Genomic DNA, 15,667 nt, shown 5'->3' with positions numbered 1-15,667 from the left:
GGCGGCGAGGCGAGGCCAGAAACGAGAGGAGGAGGGAAAAGAGTAGAACCTGGACGAGCCTGGTGCGATGAGGGTGGTGCGGCGAGATGCGATGGGCTGTGTCCAAAACGATGCAGGGAAACAGTCCACCTTTTTCCTCCAGGGGAGAGAGAGATAAGAGGGTCGAGAGAAAAATAATGGACCCCTGAAAAAGGAAGAGGATGAACAAAGAACGGTGACGGTGAAGCATGTACTATGTATCGACAACAGCCTAGGCTTGTGACGTTAAAACTTGACAAGAGATATACTGTAGTACGCCGGTACCGGTTTCCACTTCCTGCCTTTCTTGAGTTTCCAAGTACAGGGAGGCAGGAGGGAAGGCAATTGCCCGGGGGGAAAGCTTTCACTATAGTAACAAGAGAAAAAAACTACTGTAGATCAATGGTGAGTGCCTTGCGCTTATCAGGGCGTTTTGCCTAGTAGGTACTTGAATGCGGTGCAGACTTGCCATACATTGCCATGTATATCCATATCGTATACGTACCGAAGTAGTGCGGAACCCCTCACGTCCCCCACTACCATTGTGCTAGTATTATGGGAAGGTACGTACCTGAAGGGCTCTACATGGTACAGGGAACTCCATTGAGCAAGGTAACATCGGCACGATCCCAGGCACGTCAGTGTCCCTCTGGATCTTGGAACCACCTAGCCACTGTCATTCCGTATTTTCCCTTCCACACAAGGGTCCAGGCTACGGCACAGCACCCGCATAGCACAGCACCCTCCGGGAATCCACCCATCCAATCGTGGTAAACGGTCGTCATCAGGACACCCTGATCATCAGATTAAATCATGTCACTGTTCATAAGAGCATGCACTTCGACTGCCAGATGAGGCTGTCAGCATTTTTGATGGAAGACACCGCACGCAATAAAGCTCTGATTTGGACTCACCTGTCGTCATCACAAGATCTGGCATCAGCTCTTGCCAAGTTCAGCCTGCTTTCGTATATTGGTCACGGTCAGCGCAAACGGGACAAACGACGCTGGCGAGCTGGCTGAGTGCGTGTTGGGTTTGGTCCTGCTGGGAACGGCGCAGCGAGACCGGGCTTGCAACACCAGGGCCGTCGCATGCCACCGTTTCCACAGCCCCCCTGCAACCGTACTGGCGCTTGGGGCCGCCATTTGCTGCACTCTCACCCACCCAAGCCGCTTTTCCAATCCTTCTATCGGCCTTCTATCGATAGCCGTCCGTCTTGCATACCACACCAAAAGCTAAACGGATGACCATAGCGCAGGGCCCCCACGGAGTCCTCCATCCCTCCTTTCCCTCCTTCAAACATCTGCAGAAGCCGAGCCATCAGCGACCATGCAAGATAGCCCCCTTCGTGGCTTGCTAGAGCTGAGATAAATATGCATTCCTTCTGCTCGCGAGCCGAATTAACGGTTCTGGGCCGCACTGACCGGTGCAAGAATAGCACTGACGGGCAGCCTTCTTTTAATCAGGGAGGGCAGGACGAACACCGTCTCAGCCCCGATGTCAGCCAGACTATTGCTCGCAGCCACTTCGCCCGAACTGGATGTCGTATATCGCCAAAGGAAGGCAGCCATCTTCCTGCCTGCCACATCGGTACAGTCCTCTTAGTGCTCTGTGAATGCGTACGACTCGGCGATCCACATTTGTCGCATTTCGAGACCGAGACTTGAATCACGCAACCTCTCTCAATGCTATTTCGGCCGCGAGCATGGTCTCCTCCGATATGTCGTGGCATGTCTTGGTGTGCCGCAAACAATAACATGTGCACAATGCAGTCTCTGGTAACAAATCAACTGTGTCAACCTGGTTGGGACAGAGTGGAGAACTTGCGAGTGCAGGTTGACAGTGGTCCTCTGTTCTCGACCCAGAACCCACCACGCCAGCGGGCTGGGCTCAGGCATGGTCTGATTGTGTGGCATGATTCTGCCTTTGCAACCAGAGACGGTCACGGCCTATGCATATTAATCGTTCTATACATATGCAGAACTTTGGTATCAGTGTCGATCCGCGAGCGCATATAAAATGCAGTGTTCACAATCCTGGCGGTCTTGGGATGATCGTTTACCCTCATTGCCCACAGATACACACATGAAAGACGGTCGCGACGCTGCCCGCCACCTACGTATGGCCTGATACGATACTGCAACCACCCAGTCTCACCTGATCGAGCCGCGCACGAGACGAAGCAAAGCGAGACAGCATGTGCTACCGAGCCAGGACATGCAGCAGACGAAGACCTCATTGACTCGCTCGCTTCACACAAGTGTACACGTCTGTTGTGCTTGATCTTCGTTGCAGCCAGCAGCCAGTCCAGGAGCCTAGGAACGCCCGATGTTTCTGATGGACTCCGCCCCGCGAGGCTCGCCCGGGGATACGCCGAACTACCCGCGATTATTTCCCCGTCCTAAATCCCAGTTCCGATATCTTCCAGGCTAAATTTTCTTTAACGACCGTGGAACCAGGAAACCACATCCTGACAGGAGTGCGCATTTTCGTTACTCATTCGTCTACATATGCCACAGCCGCAGGAGGTGGTTCCACGCAATTTACATGTCCTGCCAACCCTGATCGAATGTGAGGTCCAGATTGACTACCTTGTCGTGTGCCTCAAGAGAAGCCCGTCTGTCTCCAAATACGCAACCAGTTGAATTGGAGTCCCCTCAGCGACAGTGAGCTAAGCTGAAGCGTACACACGAAACCTCAAGACAGCCAGCCCTCCGTGTATCGGAGGCAATGTTTGGGATTCTGTCGCATTCACCATCTATGCATCATCACTCCTATCTGGTTATCGAGACTGTTAATCAAGAGGCGAGGTGCGGCCAGCCAACTTTGCAAACGAAGTGGGTATGGTCTTTAGCGGGCCCGCTGTGCTCGCCAGCCTCTTTGCAAGTTGGGCTTCTCTTTGGTTCCCTATTGCCTTGAACTACAAACAAGCAGTCTTATTATTATCGACAAACTCGATGTGGTCTTTTTTATGCTGACAAAATATTATTTTTCATTATGACCTCACAATACTATTACGTGCAGAGATCATCTTGTTGACAAGGCTGAAGGGGGCCATATTCACATGTCCCAGCCTCGGACAGGGATTCCTGGCTCTCGAAATTCTGAGATTTCATGTCAGAAACCGTATATACTATGTACTACGGTACGCGCTCAGGCAGCTCAGTTTCCTCCCCAACCCACTCGGTACAGATCCAGGGATCGGATCCTGATAAAATCAAGTTTCGCCGAACCAATAAGTAGAGCTCAAGATACATAAGGGCTGCTGCATGGGGTTTTCAGCCTCCTTTTAGCCACTTACATATCGAGCTAATGACTGGTATCAGGTATTATCCTGGTCCCGAGCGATAAGACCATCAAGCCCACCTCGCCACCTGAGGCTCTGCACTATTGCATAATGAACCCTGATAAATGACGTTTTCCAACCTCTCTTCTTCTCTCCCTCGTGAAAAAGAAAAGAAAGAAAAACCGGATGTAGACGTGGCAACGAGGGATCCCCTTGTACAGCTCATATGAGGGCGTAGCCGATCTAAACTACGCCAAGGCACCGTTCAGCACAAAAATAGAAGAGAAATGAGAAGAGAGAGAAAAAAAAAAGAAAGGCTTGAGCACGTAAGACAATCATAGTTTTGATAAGGTACACCACACAACTTCCAAGTTTCCCCCCTCCCCCCTCCCTTTCACCTTTTTTGTTGGTGAAGATACCAACACCCCTCATAACGTTTTTGTTTCTACAAAAACTTTAGAACCCTGTGACGATCATGAACAGCATCCAATGCAACTCCACTTTTTGCGGCGTCATGGCATACAAAACACACGTCTCACTCAACCCAGCAGGAGTGGAGTCATGAGCAACAGGGCCGCGCGCGACAAGACACCAAAGGGACAAGAGAGACAAAGCGAGAGAAGGTTTTGAAGGGAGACCCACTTGATATAAAGGGTCATCCCGAAGCTTCCCGGGATCCACTGTCAATCAGTTGCCTCTGAAGGAAGAAAGAAGAATTTTTTTCTTAATATGGACCCTGAAAAAAGAGCATGACAGATGAGAGAAAGGAAAAACGAGAAGAGGGAGAGAGGAAAACCAGTGCCCCCCACGCTTATCTTTCTTCCTGTGATAAGTGGCGGTGCGTCAACGAAGAGGAAGGGCTCGTCTAGCAGCCGCATCACACACGGCCGAGAGGGCACAGGAACACAACTGCGCTCGCTTCCCTCGCCTCGAGCTTTGTTGGGACTATTCATCCCCTTACTATCCACCCCCCCCCCCCCACCTTCTTCCTTTTGGCAGTTTGGGGGCGGATACGTGGAAAGACCCAGTCACCTATCACCGCGAGGACACGTACTGTAAGCCATCACCACCATGCAGCTCAATCGCCCAAAGCACGTCCCCATTGGCACCCAAGAACTTTTCGGGCACCCACTCTATGTTGTCTCGGACACCCTCCGGTGGGTGTTACGGGATTTCTCGCGGTCTTTTGGGTCTGTCCCACATTGGATTCTCGACCACAAGGGCCGCCTGTGGGTACAGAGGAGCATGCAAACTTGCAGGTGCAGGACGGGTCGATCCGCTGCGAAAGGTCCAAAACGAGATCCATCAATCTCCCTTGGCACTGATTGATCGAAAGTCCCTCAATTACCAACCACAATCACAGAACAGAGCACGATGACCGTTTAGATTGCATTCGATGTGGATCCCCGACCAGATACTTTGAAGCGCCGGTCTTTTTGCAGCCTTATCGGACGTGATCCGAAGGCCACACTTAAAAGGACAAAGTTTGGAAGAGCCGCAGGTGAAACAGACAGTAGTGGGTTGGCATGTGAAAACCTTGGACTCACATTTCGCTGCGCCTAGAAATACTGGTTGCGATATCTCGTAATACGTTTCAATTCGCTGTACCACACATCAAACGAACCCATATACCCCAATAAACATGCCCCGTTTGAGCCGTTCATCACTACCGGCCTCTTTGTAACACAATCAAGTGGCCGAGGTGTCACCGACATGCGCTGTCGAGTCCGACGGTCGGCTCCAAGTCCGGATATGGCCTGTGAGAGAATACGGCGATGGTTAGCCACGGGGGTCTGAGACAACACGAGGATGTCACAAAAATAGAACAAAAGATCCAGGAATTGTTGGGTAAGACAAGACGGGCCGCAATACTGGTGGGTCAAACATGGCCCCCAGAAGAGGAATGGCAAACATACCGCTTCGGCAACTTGTCATGATGGCCTCCTCGGTGAACTCTAACCACGCAAGCGGATCTGCGTCGACCACCTTGGTCAGCACCGGGGGCAACATGGCTGTATTGGCCCGCGGCTCCACCGGATGCGGCCCTGTGGACGCCTTGCCAGAGCCGGTGTCTTCCGTATTTTCGGACCTGCTCGTCCCCGTCGTTTCGGCGCGGGCAAGGGCCGTGCCCGCCGTGAATCGGGATGCAATCGAACCCCTCGCAGCATTGGCGCCTCCGCCTCCGCGCGGACGGTGTAGCATGCCCACTGAGAAATCCCACAGACACAAGCGCCGGTCCTCGCCTACACTGCCGAAGCGGTAGTTCTTGTCGTCGCAACGCCAAGGGTCGAAGGCGACGGATGTAACCCATGAGCGGTGACCCTGACAGCGGGCAATGAGGACGGACTCGGGCACGTGCCAGATGGAAATGAGATCGTCTTGGCCGCCTGTCAGCACATATTTCCCATCGGGAGACCAGCAGACGCAGATCAGCCCGCCGTAATACGAGTGGAAATGATCGAGGAGCCTGCGAGGGGGGTGTGCCACCTTCCATTAGCTTATGGTCCGTCCCTCACAGTTTCACTGCGCTTCCGGCGGGACAACACATACTCTTCTTTGAGGTAGTCGATGATTCTCAACGATCCGTCTTCTGACACAACAGCCAAGTGCCGGTTGTCAGGAGAAAAGGCGAAGGCATTGATGCGCTGATTTGACAATTTCCATGCCGCCACCGGGTTGGACTTCTGGTTCTTGGAATGGACAGACTTCTGTACCTGAATGCCGTGCTTGGTCGGCGCAGATGCCGTAGCTCCATTTGTAGCCTCACCTTCCCCATTCTCCTGCTCTGCAGAAAAGATGGCGTCTTCTTTCTCCTTGTCGTAAACCACCAGGGATCCATCCATGTGTGATGCGAGAAAGAGGGTTTCCGAGCCAGGTATCCACTTGATTTGGGAGACCGGAGTTCCGTTTATCACCCCCTGCTGCCGTCAGCTGCGTTTCTCCAGAAGATGAAGACCGGCAACCTCACGTTCTTGTTCAGTCGGGCATATCGCTGCGACGTTGCTTCCCACCATATGATCTCGCCCGTCGAGAAGCCCATGATTACGTCGATATGAGCGGCGCCTTTGGTGACCTGGTTTACGTCGTGACACAGACAATGTGCCTTTGTAAATAAAATCTTGGTAAGATAGTCATCCTGTATTTTGGGTCAGCTAGATTTCGTAGATGCACGCAGTTCGGGTGATGCCCATCATTTATTCAACCGACCTTCTTAGAAGCAGACATGTCCAACCATTGGAATGCCCGGTTGATGTTCGCAAAGGCAAACAGACCATCCGCCGGCCGCTCCTGTATCCTCTTGACAAGTGCCTCATGGACAATGACCCTGCTGATGAACGACGAGTTACTCTTAGTCATGTTATTCTTGGGCTTCTTCCTCTTGCCAGCATCCTTGGCATTCTGCGGCGCCAGCAGCGAGGTCCCTTCTCCAAAGGCCGGAGCAGACCCCAGAGACTGAGGGGCCTCGCTCGAATTGGCGCGGCCCTCACTGCCGCTCAGGGTCGGGTCTCTGGAATCATCCTCGCTGGGGCGCTCCTGGATGCTCGCATGGCCCAGGCCCGACGCCAACAAGCCCTTGTAGGAGAAGGGCGGTGGGCGAGCATAGAGGCTCAGCAGCGAGACCTTGGTTCCTGCTGTTGCCGGTTGCGGGCTGGTTGCAAGGGGATTTGGATTTATGACTGGTGATTCTGATGGGTGGGGAGGAGGCGTGGCAAGGTGTAAGTCCTCCTTGAGCACGTAGGTACCTGGTACACGTGACACAGTTCATCAGCCTGGGCACCGGCGAGAAGACGGACAGGCCCACCCGCAGGCTGGAGCTCGAGGGAGGGAGTCAGCTCACCCTCGCCGACCAAGAAGTGATCCTCTGGGTTTGAGAGAATATTGTTGGTCTCGATCATAGGCGGTATACCGCCAGCACCAAGGGCGGCACTGTAGGCGGCCTGGGTGGGATACCGCGGGGGAGGCGGGAGGACGCTGAGAGCTGTGATCAGCGAGAGGCTCGTCATGTTGAAGCCGGTCCCTTTTGGGACGAGAGTAGCTATATGATGTATCTCAAAGATCCGTGAAAAGAGGCCGGGGGGAGGGGGGAGGATATGTCTTACAACATGGCTGCAGGACTATAGAGGAAGGTGGTCGTGCTGAAGAGCGAGAATTAAGTCGAAGGAGGTATCAACTGGTGGGTGCGACCCATAAAACAAATCCCTGTGGATGCACAGCCCTTGACTGTAACTGTAACCCTACTGCTGTGAGAGGCGCTCAGAACGCTGAAGATGGGAAGTCAATCGTTCTTCATGCAGGTTCAACACCCATTCGGCTACGTTTGTCGGGTCACAGAGCCGCAGCGTCAGCATGAGTAGACAACCCAGCTGCGAGCTGCCGTGTGATGAGGTTTAGCCCGGGACGGAAGAGGCCAAGTCGCCGTATCTGCCGAGGTGGGGAAAAAGCGACTCCAAGGGTTAGAGTGAGCAATACTTGAGCTGAACTCTCTCATGAGCAGAATATGAAGATGATGATGGAGAGATGAAAAGAAGAGGAAGTATTGACGCTGGCAGACATTTCTGACCATGGGCCGAAGGAAGGAACGCACGCACGATCAATGGAGAGAAGGACCATGGGACCCCTGACCCTTCAACCCCAAATCTGTATAGCCTGTGCAATCTGGGGTAATGGAGCTTACTGTATATTTACATCAGTCCTTACTCCTGTAGGGGCCAATGAGGGGAACCTGGTCGCCCTGATGGAAGAGGGCCTGTATTCTGGTTGGACAACATCAACATTCTCTTTTTGATGAGATCTCTCATTGGGTCTCCTGCTTCAATAGATTTTACTTCATGATCTCCAACGTATCATCTATTGAGAACATGCACTCCAGTCTCTCGTTTGTATTAATTGGTTACACTGAACCGATACGGGCTGAGTGATGCTGGTGATTGTGTTGGAAGACAACTCTATCAAAACAATCAATCTAGGATGTTCAAGATCCAGTAGTAGCTTTGCATCATGAGCACAAGATTGAGTGAGCTTGCAGCTGTAGTGCCTGTAGATGTGGGGGGTTACATCAATAGACAGTAACTGTACTTGGAGCGCCCCTCACGCAGTAGCCGCTGCGGTTGAAAATGAGGTGTCACGGGTCGGATGCTAAGCTTATGAATGGTCATGGCTACGGCAACTAACAGCCAACGGAAATTGCCATCCCACCTTCCTCTCCGACTGGGAACCTGCACCACCTCATCTTCACGCCACCACAGCTGTCTCTTTGTGACTATTCGTTTCTCTTCGTTCTGACACCTCAAGGACGGACCACACCTCGCAGCTCCGTATTCCGCCGGGGGATAAAGACCCCAGTCTCCTACAGACAACGTCATCCTTGAGCGGTTCCCTTGAGCTTCTCTCCCGTGCATGTTGTCTCGCCTACAACGCTTCGATTTGGTATGGCATAAAGACAACCAGCTGCTACAATGGCTACAGGTATATCCACGTCTGCCCTGTTGCCGGGTCGTCCAACTGTGCTGTCAAGGATGCGCTGCTGACAGCCATGCTTTGTGTTCATTACCAGTGCGGGTATGTGTCTGCGGTGACGAGGGCACGGGAAAGTCCAGCCTGATCGCCTCTCTCGTCAAGGACGTCTTCGTCGCGAACAAGATCCAGTCCGTCCTGCCACAGATCACCATCCCACCGACCATCGGTACCCCAGAAAACGTCACCACGACCATCGTCGACACGTCCGCCCGACCACAGGACCGCAACACGCTGCGCAAGGAGATTCGAAAGTCCAACGTCATATTACTTGTCTACTCGGACCACTACAGCTACGAGAGGGTCGCCCTCTTCTGGATGCCGTATTTTAGGTCTCTCGGGGTCAATGTGCCTGTGGTCCTGTGCGCCAACAAGTCAGACCTGACAGGGGATGACAATACAGCACAGATCGTGGATGACGAGATACTGCCGGTCATGCACGAGTTTCGAGAGATTGACTCCTGCATCAGGACAAGCGCTCGAGAACACAGGAACGTGAACGAGGTCTTCTTTCTCTGTCAGAAGGCAGTGACACATCCGATCGCGCCCCTCTTCGACTACAAGGAAGGGAATCTGAAGCCGGCGTGTGTCTCGGCTCTGAAGAGGATTTTCTACCTAAGCGACAAGGACCAGGACGGCTATCTCAGCGATGAGGAGATGCACGATTTCCAGGCCAAGGCATTCGAGAGGCCACTGTCACCAGAGGACCTCGAGAACATCAAGCTGACCGTCAGCAAGATGTCGCCAAGGTCGAATACCGGAAAAGGCATTGACCTTGCAGGATTCCTCCGCCTGAACAAAATGTATGCCGAGAAGGGCCGCCACGAGACGATATGGATTATACTGCGAAAGCACCACTACACCGACAGTCTCAGCCTGGAGGACAGCTTCCTGCACCCTAAACTCGACGTTCCGGAGTATGCCTCAGCAGAACTGAGCCCCGCGGGATATCGGTTCTTTGTAGACATGTTTCTACTCTTCGACAAGGACAACGACGGAGGGCTGAACGATGAGGAGTTAGCAGCGCTCTTCACGCCCACGCCTGGCCTACCGCAGTCATGGATGGATTCAGCTTTCCCATCGTCCACCGTACGGAACGAGGCCGGACACGTTACGCTCCAGGGATGGCTCGCGCAGTGGAGCATGACCACCTTTCTCGAGCCGAAGACAACACTTGAATACCTAGCATATCTCGGTTTCGAGGCATCCAACCCCAAGGAGTCGACATCGAGTGCTCTGAAGGTGACGAAACCACGAAAGAGAAGACGGCGCCCCGGCCGCGTCGAGCGCAATGTTGTCCTCTGCTATGTACTCGGCGGCGCTGGGGCAGGCAAATCCTCCCTCCTGGATGCCTTCCTCAACCGGCCGTTTGCTCCCCTTTACCACCCAACCATCAAGCCGCGGCGTGCGGTGAACAGCGTCGAGCTTCAGGGCGGCAAGCAATACTATCTAATCCTGGAGGAGCTGGGGGAGCTGGAACCCGCCATCCTGGAGAACCGCGCTCGCCTCGACGCGTGTGACCTCATCTGCTACACGTATGACTCGTCGGACCCAGACTCGTTTTCGCACATTGTCGATCTGCGGAGCAAGCTCCCGCACCTGGACGAAATGCCTTCGATCTACGTGGCCCTCAAAGCCGACAAGGACAAGACGACGCAGCGCTGCGAGTCACAGCCAGACGTTTACACGTCCAGCCTGATGATGCCGACGCCGCTGCATGTCAGTGTCACATGGAACAGCATCAGTGAGCTGTTTGTCGCGCTGGCGGAGGCGGCGACGAACCCGTCCACGGCATTCCCCAAGAGTGAGGAGCCTCCTCCGGATATGACCAGTCTGTACGTGGCACTGGGAGCGACGGCGTGTGCTGGTCTGGCGGCGCTGATCATCTGGCGGCGGTCGACGAGCTCGGCATAGCGGTGGTTGTTTGTGTGTTACTCTTTGTTTGTGGGTTTTGTCTCCAATCTTCATCTCTCAAGGCATTCATAGAATCTTTTAAAAGTGTTTCTTCTTTTTGATGAGCATTTTCGGGTGTTTGAGGCGCCCTATGTCTTTTTCTCTCTCTTCAGTTGAACTCGCGTATTTAGCACATAGAGAGATCAATGATACCCACCTCACTGTTCCGGAATCAAGGACGCATGGTCTTGCGAGGCACGTGCCCAACTACACTTGAGTATGTCAAAGAGCTGATGAGGTGTCGTCCGACTACTCTCACAATCGGCACAAAACTGTAACAACACATATCCTACTTTCATGAAGTATTTACAGTCCAACTGTGCCGGGAGTCTTTTTTTAATGCAACAAATGCCCTCTTTGTTTTCTTTTCCCCCACCTCCTATGATCAATTCAAAAGGACACCCAAAAGAAGAAGAAAAAGCATTCTTGTTCTATCACATGGACGCCTCAAACAAACCCCGCAGCTGCTCCCTCTCGGCCTCCAGCTCGCGCGCCAAGTTCGGCGCCAGCATCAGCACCCGCTGCTGCGGAATCGTCCCCTCCACCAGCTCATCCAGGTGCTCCGTCCCGAACCCCAGGGCCCGCAGGCCGGTGGGCTGGTCGCCGAGGTCATCCAGGAAGCGGCGCAGTGCGTCGGCCAGGACCTCGCCGGCGGAGGCGCGCTTGACGTTGCTGATGTCGACGCCGAAGCAGGCGGCGGCCTCGAGGTGGCGGTCTGGATTGGAGGCGGCGGTGAACCGGAAGACGGCCGGGGATGTCACGGCTACGGAGACGCCGTGGGGGATGATGGGGGTGGTGACCTCGTAGCCGGCGTGTTTGTAGCCTGGGTTTTGACCTGAGATTGGGTAGGACATGCCTGTGTGTGTGTGTGTGTGTGTATACATTGTTAAGGAGGAGCGTTGTAAAAGAGTAGTCATAAAATGTGAATACGAAAGAAGAAGAAAAAGTGTACTTGGGGACTCACCATGACACAGGTGCACACCTGCATTACCGAAACCAACGCCAGCCAGCGTGGCGGCCAGCAGCATCTGGCTCTGGGCCTCCATGTCCTCCGGGTCCTTGACGGCGCGAGGGAGGTACTTGACGCAGTCCCTGAGGGCCTTGAGCGAGAAGATGTCGCTGATGGGGTTCGCGCCCTGGTAGGCAGGCCTCTGGATGGGATTAACAGGGCGCGGGACCCTCTCGGTGTAGGGGATGGCCGTCCAGCTCTCGAGGGAGTGGCACAGGACGTCGAGCCCGGAGCTGGCCTTGACGGCGGCAGGCATGGTGCTCGTGTTCAAGGGGTCGCAGATGCCGAGGGTGGGCTTCAGGTTGCGGTGGGCGATGCCTGTCTTGGCGCGGCGGGAGACGAGGTCGAAGATGGCGGTTCCTGTGGTCTCGGAGCCGGTGCCTGCGGTGGTGGGCACGGCGACGAGGGGCTTGAGGGGTTTGTCGATGGGCTTTCCGGCGCCCAGAGGCGCGTTGACAAAGTCGAGGAAGTCGGCGTCGGGATAGGACGTGTACAGGTTCATCAGCTTGGCGGTGTCGATGACGGAGCCGCCGCCCACGGCCAGGAAGGCGTCTGGGTCGAAGGGCTTGGCCCAGTCTATGGCATCGCGGATACTACCGAGAGAGAAAGGAGAAACGGGAGGTCACTTGTTAATCCGGGTGCGCATCATTTACTGTGAAGGGGGAAGAGGGGGGGGGGGGGGGGAATGGGTCAGGCCTGTCATACGAGCTGTCCTTGGGTTCTATCCTCGTCTTGTTATACACCCTGAAATTGACCCCTTCCTTAGTCAGGCCCTCGCGCACTTGGTCCATGGCCGTCAGCTTGTCGACCGTCTCGTCCGTCACGACGCAGACCCGCTTGGCGCCCATGTTCCTAAAGTCCATGCCGACCTCGCGGGTGACGCCAGGCCCAAATCGGATGGACGAGGCTGCCATCTCGAAGGCGTACTCCTTGAGCTGCGAGTCGTCCTGTGGTGTGGCATAGCGTCGCACAGCTTCATGCGGGCCCCGTTGGTGCTGGTGGTGATGGTGGCCTGGGTTGGAATGGCATGGACACGAGGGAGGGTGAGTGAACTGCACCGCCCTCAGCAGATTGACTGCCCTCGTGGAAGCCTTGAAGTAGGATTGGTGGGGATCATCGTGTCAGTCTCACAAGATCTTTTCTTCTTCTTTGGCGGTGGGGATGAGTGAACAGTGCAGGATCTGAATTGAGAGTACTCACACGTGGGATTATACGAATAGCCGGTGTCATGATGACGGCTGTACGTATATACAAAAGAAATATATGTATGTAAATATTACCTCATTGGTATATCTGCAGCTTAAGAAGAGATGAGAAAATAATGATGGAGATCAAGGCAAAGCAGAAGTGAAGTTCCAAGCGGTCTGGTTGTTTGATACTGCGAGCTCGGAAGACAGATGCAGCCCCTCACGGAACTCCAAAAAAGACAATATTGGAGAAGTCATGATGTGGTGGTGTCTGTGGGGGGGCGGGGTGGGTGGTCCTCTCTCAGTGTGGAGATTCCCCGCGTTTGTTACTGTGTTAATCATAGTCTTTTCCCCAGTAATCTTCGTAGTCTCTCGACCAGCTGCCGGATTAGTTGGTACCGGCACTGTAATGAGTCCTTGTCATGATGAATTATTTTGCTGCTCATTATTAAATGTTAGAATGAAAAGGGGAAGGAGCGTTGTGCTTTCCACTACTTCCTTGCCATGTAAAGTAAGTAAGTATTCAATTCATCAAGTACTTACTCTCAAAAGGCAACAACCTTGTGGTCGTGACATTAAGAAACTTACTTGGTGATTATACCACAGTATCTGCGTTCAGGTACATCAATTTAACAGTCTCGTTCTACAGCATGATCCTGCTACCACCATCTCAAATCTCCTCAATGGAGATCTTTGCGCTTATAGTGCACTGCACACCATGTTGCACGCCGTGGAATGAGTCACGCCGTTGAGACGTCTTCATTCTCATAATAGTCTCATCGTGTACAAAAAGGCATTGATTCCTGTTCCTGATCATGTCCTCTATTGTCTCTCTGTCTTCACAGCATCACTATCTTGTCCAATGAACATGACATCCTCGTCAACTTCCTCGGGCGCAAGCAAAGACCACAACAGCCGGCAGGACCCGCTACCAAGACAGCGCCTCCGCACTCTCCTCCCCAACCTCGAGATAGGTCACTGGCCCACCGGCCCTCTCAATGGCATCACCGACGTCGCCGGCGTCCTGACACACACCACCACCCTCCAGCCTGCCTCCAACCCATCCGTCAACACAGGCGTGACCGTCATTCTTCCCCACAAGGACTGGTTCCACCATGCCGTCTACGCCAACGTCTTCCGCTTCAACGGCTCCGGCGAGATGACCGGCTCGCACTGGCTGCAGGAGACGGGCCTCCTGCACTCGCCCATCGTGCTGACCAACTCCTTCTCCGTGGGCGAGGCCTACCGCGGCGTCTACGACCACGCCATCCGCTACCACAGCGACCCAGCCGACCACAGCGTCGACTGGTTCCTGCTGCCCGTCGTCGCCGAGACCTTTGACGGCATGCTGAACGACCTGACCGCCTTCGCCGTCAAGCCGGAACACGTCGTCGAGGGCATCGCCAAAGCCTCTGCAGACCTCACCCTGGAGGGCTGCACGGGTGGAGGCACCGGCATGCTCTGCCAGGGCTTCAAGGGCGGCACCGGCACCAGCAGCCGCGTCGTCCCGGGCCTGGGTTCGAGCACTGCTGGTGCTGACTCTGCTGGTGCTGCTCCTCCTGAGACGACCTACACCGTCGGCGCCCTCGTCCAGGCCAACTACGGCCGCCTCAGGGACTTCCGCGTCACGGGCGTCCCCGTCGGGAAGCTCATCATGGAGCAGCGCGAGAGGGACAACGACACCGCCGCGCTGCGCCAGCAGGCCGTGGTCGACAGGGAGAAGGACAAGAAGGACGGCAGCATCATCGTCATCCTGGCGACCGACGCGCCCCTGCACCCGACGCAGCTCGAGCGCCTGGCCAAGAGGGCCACCGTCGGGCTGGCCAGGGTAGGAGGGTATGGTCACAACCCCTCTGGCGACCTCTTCCTGGCCTTCTCCACGGCGAATAAGATCCCTGTGCAGACTGTGACGGCGGGCGGCAGGTCTGTAGACCCGTTCAGGGCGCGGGCGCTGGGGATCGAGGTGGTGGATGACCAGAGTATTAATGCCTTGTTCGAGGCGGCTGCTGATGCTACCGAGGAGGCCATCTACAATGCCATCTGCATGGCGCAGACGACGACAGGCTTCAAGGGGAACAAGGTGGAGGCCATTGACCTGCAGCAGCTGAAGGGTATCATGGAGGACTGAGAAAGTACTTGGAAGGGAAAACAGAAGCTGGACATTTTCTGGGTCTTGTCGACCGAGTGCTAGCTTTAGTGGGAATGTATTCTCAAATATGCAATTCTATTTCCATGTGACAATTGCATAACAGTTTGAATTATCATTCTACTGTACAATTACATGATTACAGTCCATTTTATAAGGCCAAAGTTGCCATTCGCTCTTCGCGACGGACCATTGCTCACTCTCCCCTTGAGGATCAACATTGTCCCCACGGTGCGATATGACGATGACACAAACCCGTTGACAGCAGGAGACACTGTTGGAAATCTCATCTGGCTTACGTACCGTGACCTGGATCTTAGATGGCACTCAGTGCCAGCTAGACGCGATGATGACCATGACCGGTCTTGCAAGAGGAGGAGCTGGAGATGGACCTAAAGTGGTGACCGAGAAGTAAAGAGGTTGGTCGGGGCATATTCTTGGCATCATCGACATGGAGAAGGAAGAGCAGACTCCTGACATACTGTGACGGATGACGAGGTGAGCCGTTTCAAGAGAGGAGGAGGAGGAAGAAGAAGAAGAAGAAAGAAAAAAAC

At 54.3% G+C, this 15,667-nt stretch overlaps 4 protein-coding genes across 4 annotated transcripts; 2 read left to right on the top strand and 2 right to left on the bottom strand.

Moving 5' to 3' along the window:
• Positions 1-4,827: 4,827 nt before the first annotated feature.
• M406DRAFT_295129 (putative catabolite repressor protein) lies at positions 4,828-7,849 on the bottom strand. Its single transcript, XM_040919172.1, has 7 exons — positions 7,405-7,849; positions 7,143-7,276; positions 6,512-7,047; positions 6,273-6,440; positions 5,855-6,222; positions 5,221-5,771; positions 4,828-5,061 (listed from the first exon to the last, which is right to left on the bottom strand). The coding sequence occupies exons 1-7, from the start codon at positions 7,407-7,409 to the stop codon at positions 4,994-4,996; spliced, it is 1,830 nt and encodes a 609-aa protein (XP_040772479.1). The 5' UTR covers positions 7,410-7,849; the 3' UTR covers positions 4,828-4,993.
• A 911-nt stretch (positions 7,850-8,760) lies between these two features.
• On the top strand, positions 8,761-10,732 carry M406DRAFT_74450 (uncharacterized protein; the record flags this gene model as incomplete). Its single annotated transcript, XM_040925736.1, has 2 exons — positions 8,761-8,770; positions 8,859-10,732. The coding sequence occupies 2 exons, from the start codon at positions 8,761-8,763 to the stop codon at positions 10,730-10,732; spliced, it is 1,884 nt and encodes a 627-aa protein (XP_040772478.1).
• Positions 10,733-10,955: 223 nt separating this feature from the next.
• Positions 10,956-13,113, bottom strand: M406DRAFT_295125 (putative Fe-containing alcohol dehydrogenase). The gene is made up of 4 exons (XM_040919171.1): positions 12,981-13,113; positions 12,486-12,871; positions 11,736-12,373; positions 10,956-11,627 (listed from the first exon to the last, which is right to left on the bottom strand). The coding sequence occupies exons 1-4, from the start codon at positions 13,008-13,010 to the stop codon at positions 11,206-11,208; spliced, it is 1,476 nt and encodes a 491-aa protein (XP_040772477.1). The 5' UTR covers positions 13,011-13,113; the 3' UTR covers positions 10,956-11,205.
• A 669-nt stretch (positions 13,114-13,782) lies between these two features.
• On the top strand, positions 13,783-15,242 carry M406DRAFT_347878 (peptidase family T4 protein; the record flags this gene model as incomplete). Its single annotated transcript, XM_040922337.1, has 3 exons — positions 13,783-13,802; positions 13,904-14,501; positions 14,532-15,242. 3 exons carry the CDS (start codon positions 13,783-13,785, stop codon positions 15,093-15,095), a joined length of 1,182 nt encoding a protein of 393 aa, XP_040772476.1. The 3' UTR covers positions 15,096-15,242.
• Positions 15,243-15,667: the final 425 nt, after the last annotated feature.

The sequence above is a fragment of the Cryphonectria parasitica genome, assembly GCF_011745365.1.
Source record: "Cryphonectria parasitica EP155 unplaced genomic scaffold M406scaffold_8, whole genome shotgun sequence".
Lineage (NCBI taxonomy): Eukaryota > Fungi > Ascomycota > Sordariomycetes > Diaporthales > Cryphonectriaceae > Cryphonectria > Cryphonectria parasitica.
This window is presented reverse-complemented; position numbering and strand designations above follow the sequence as displayed.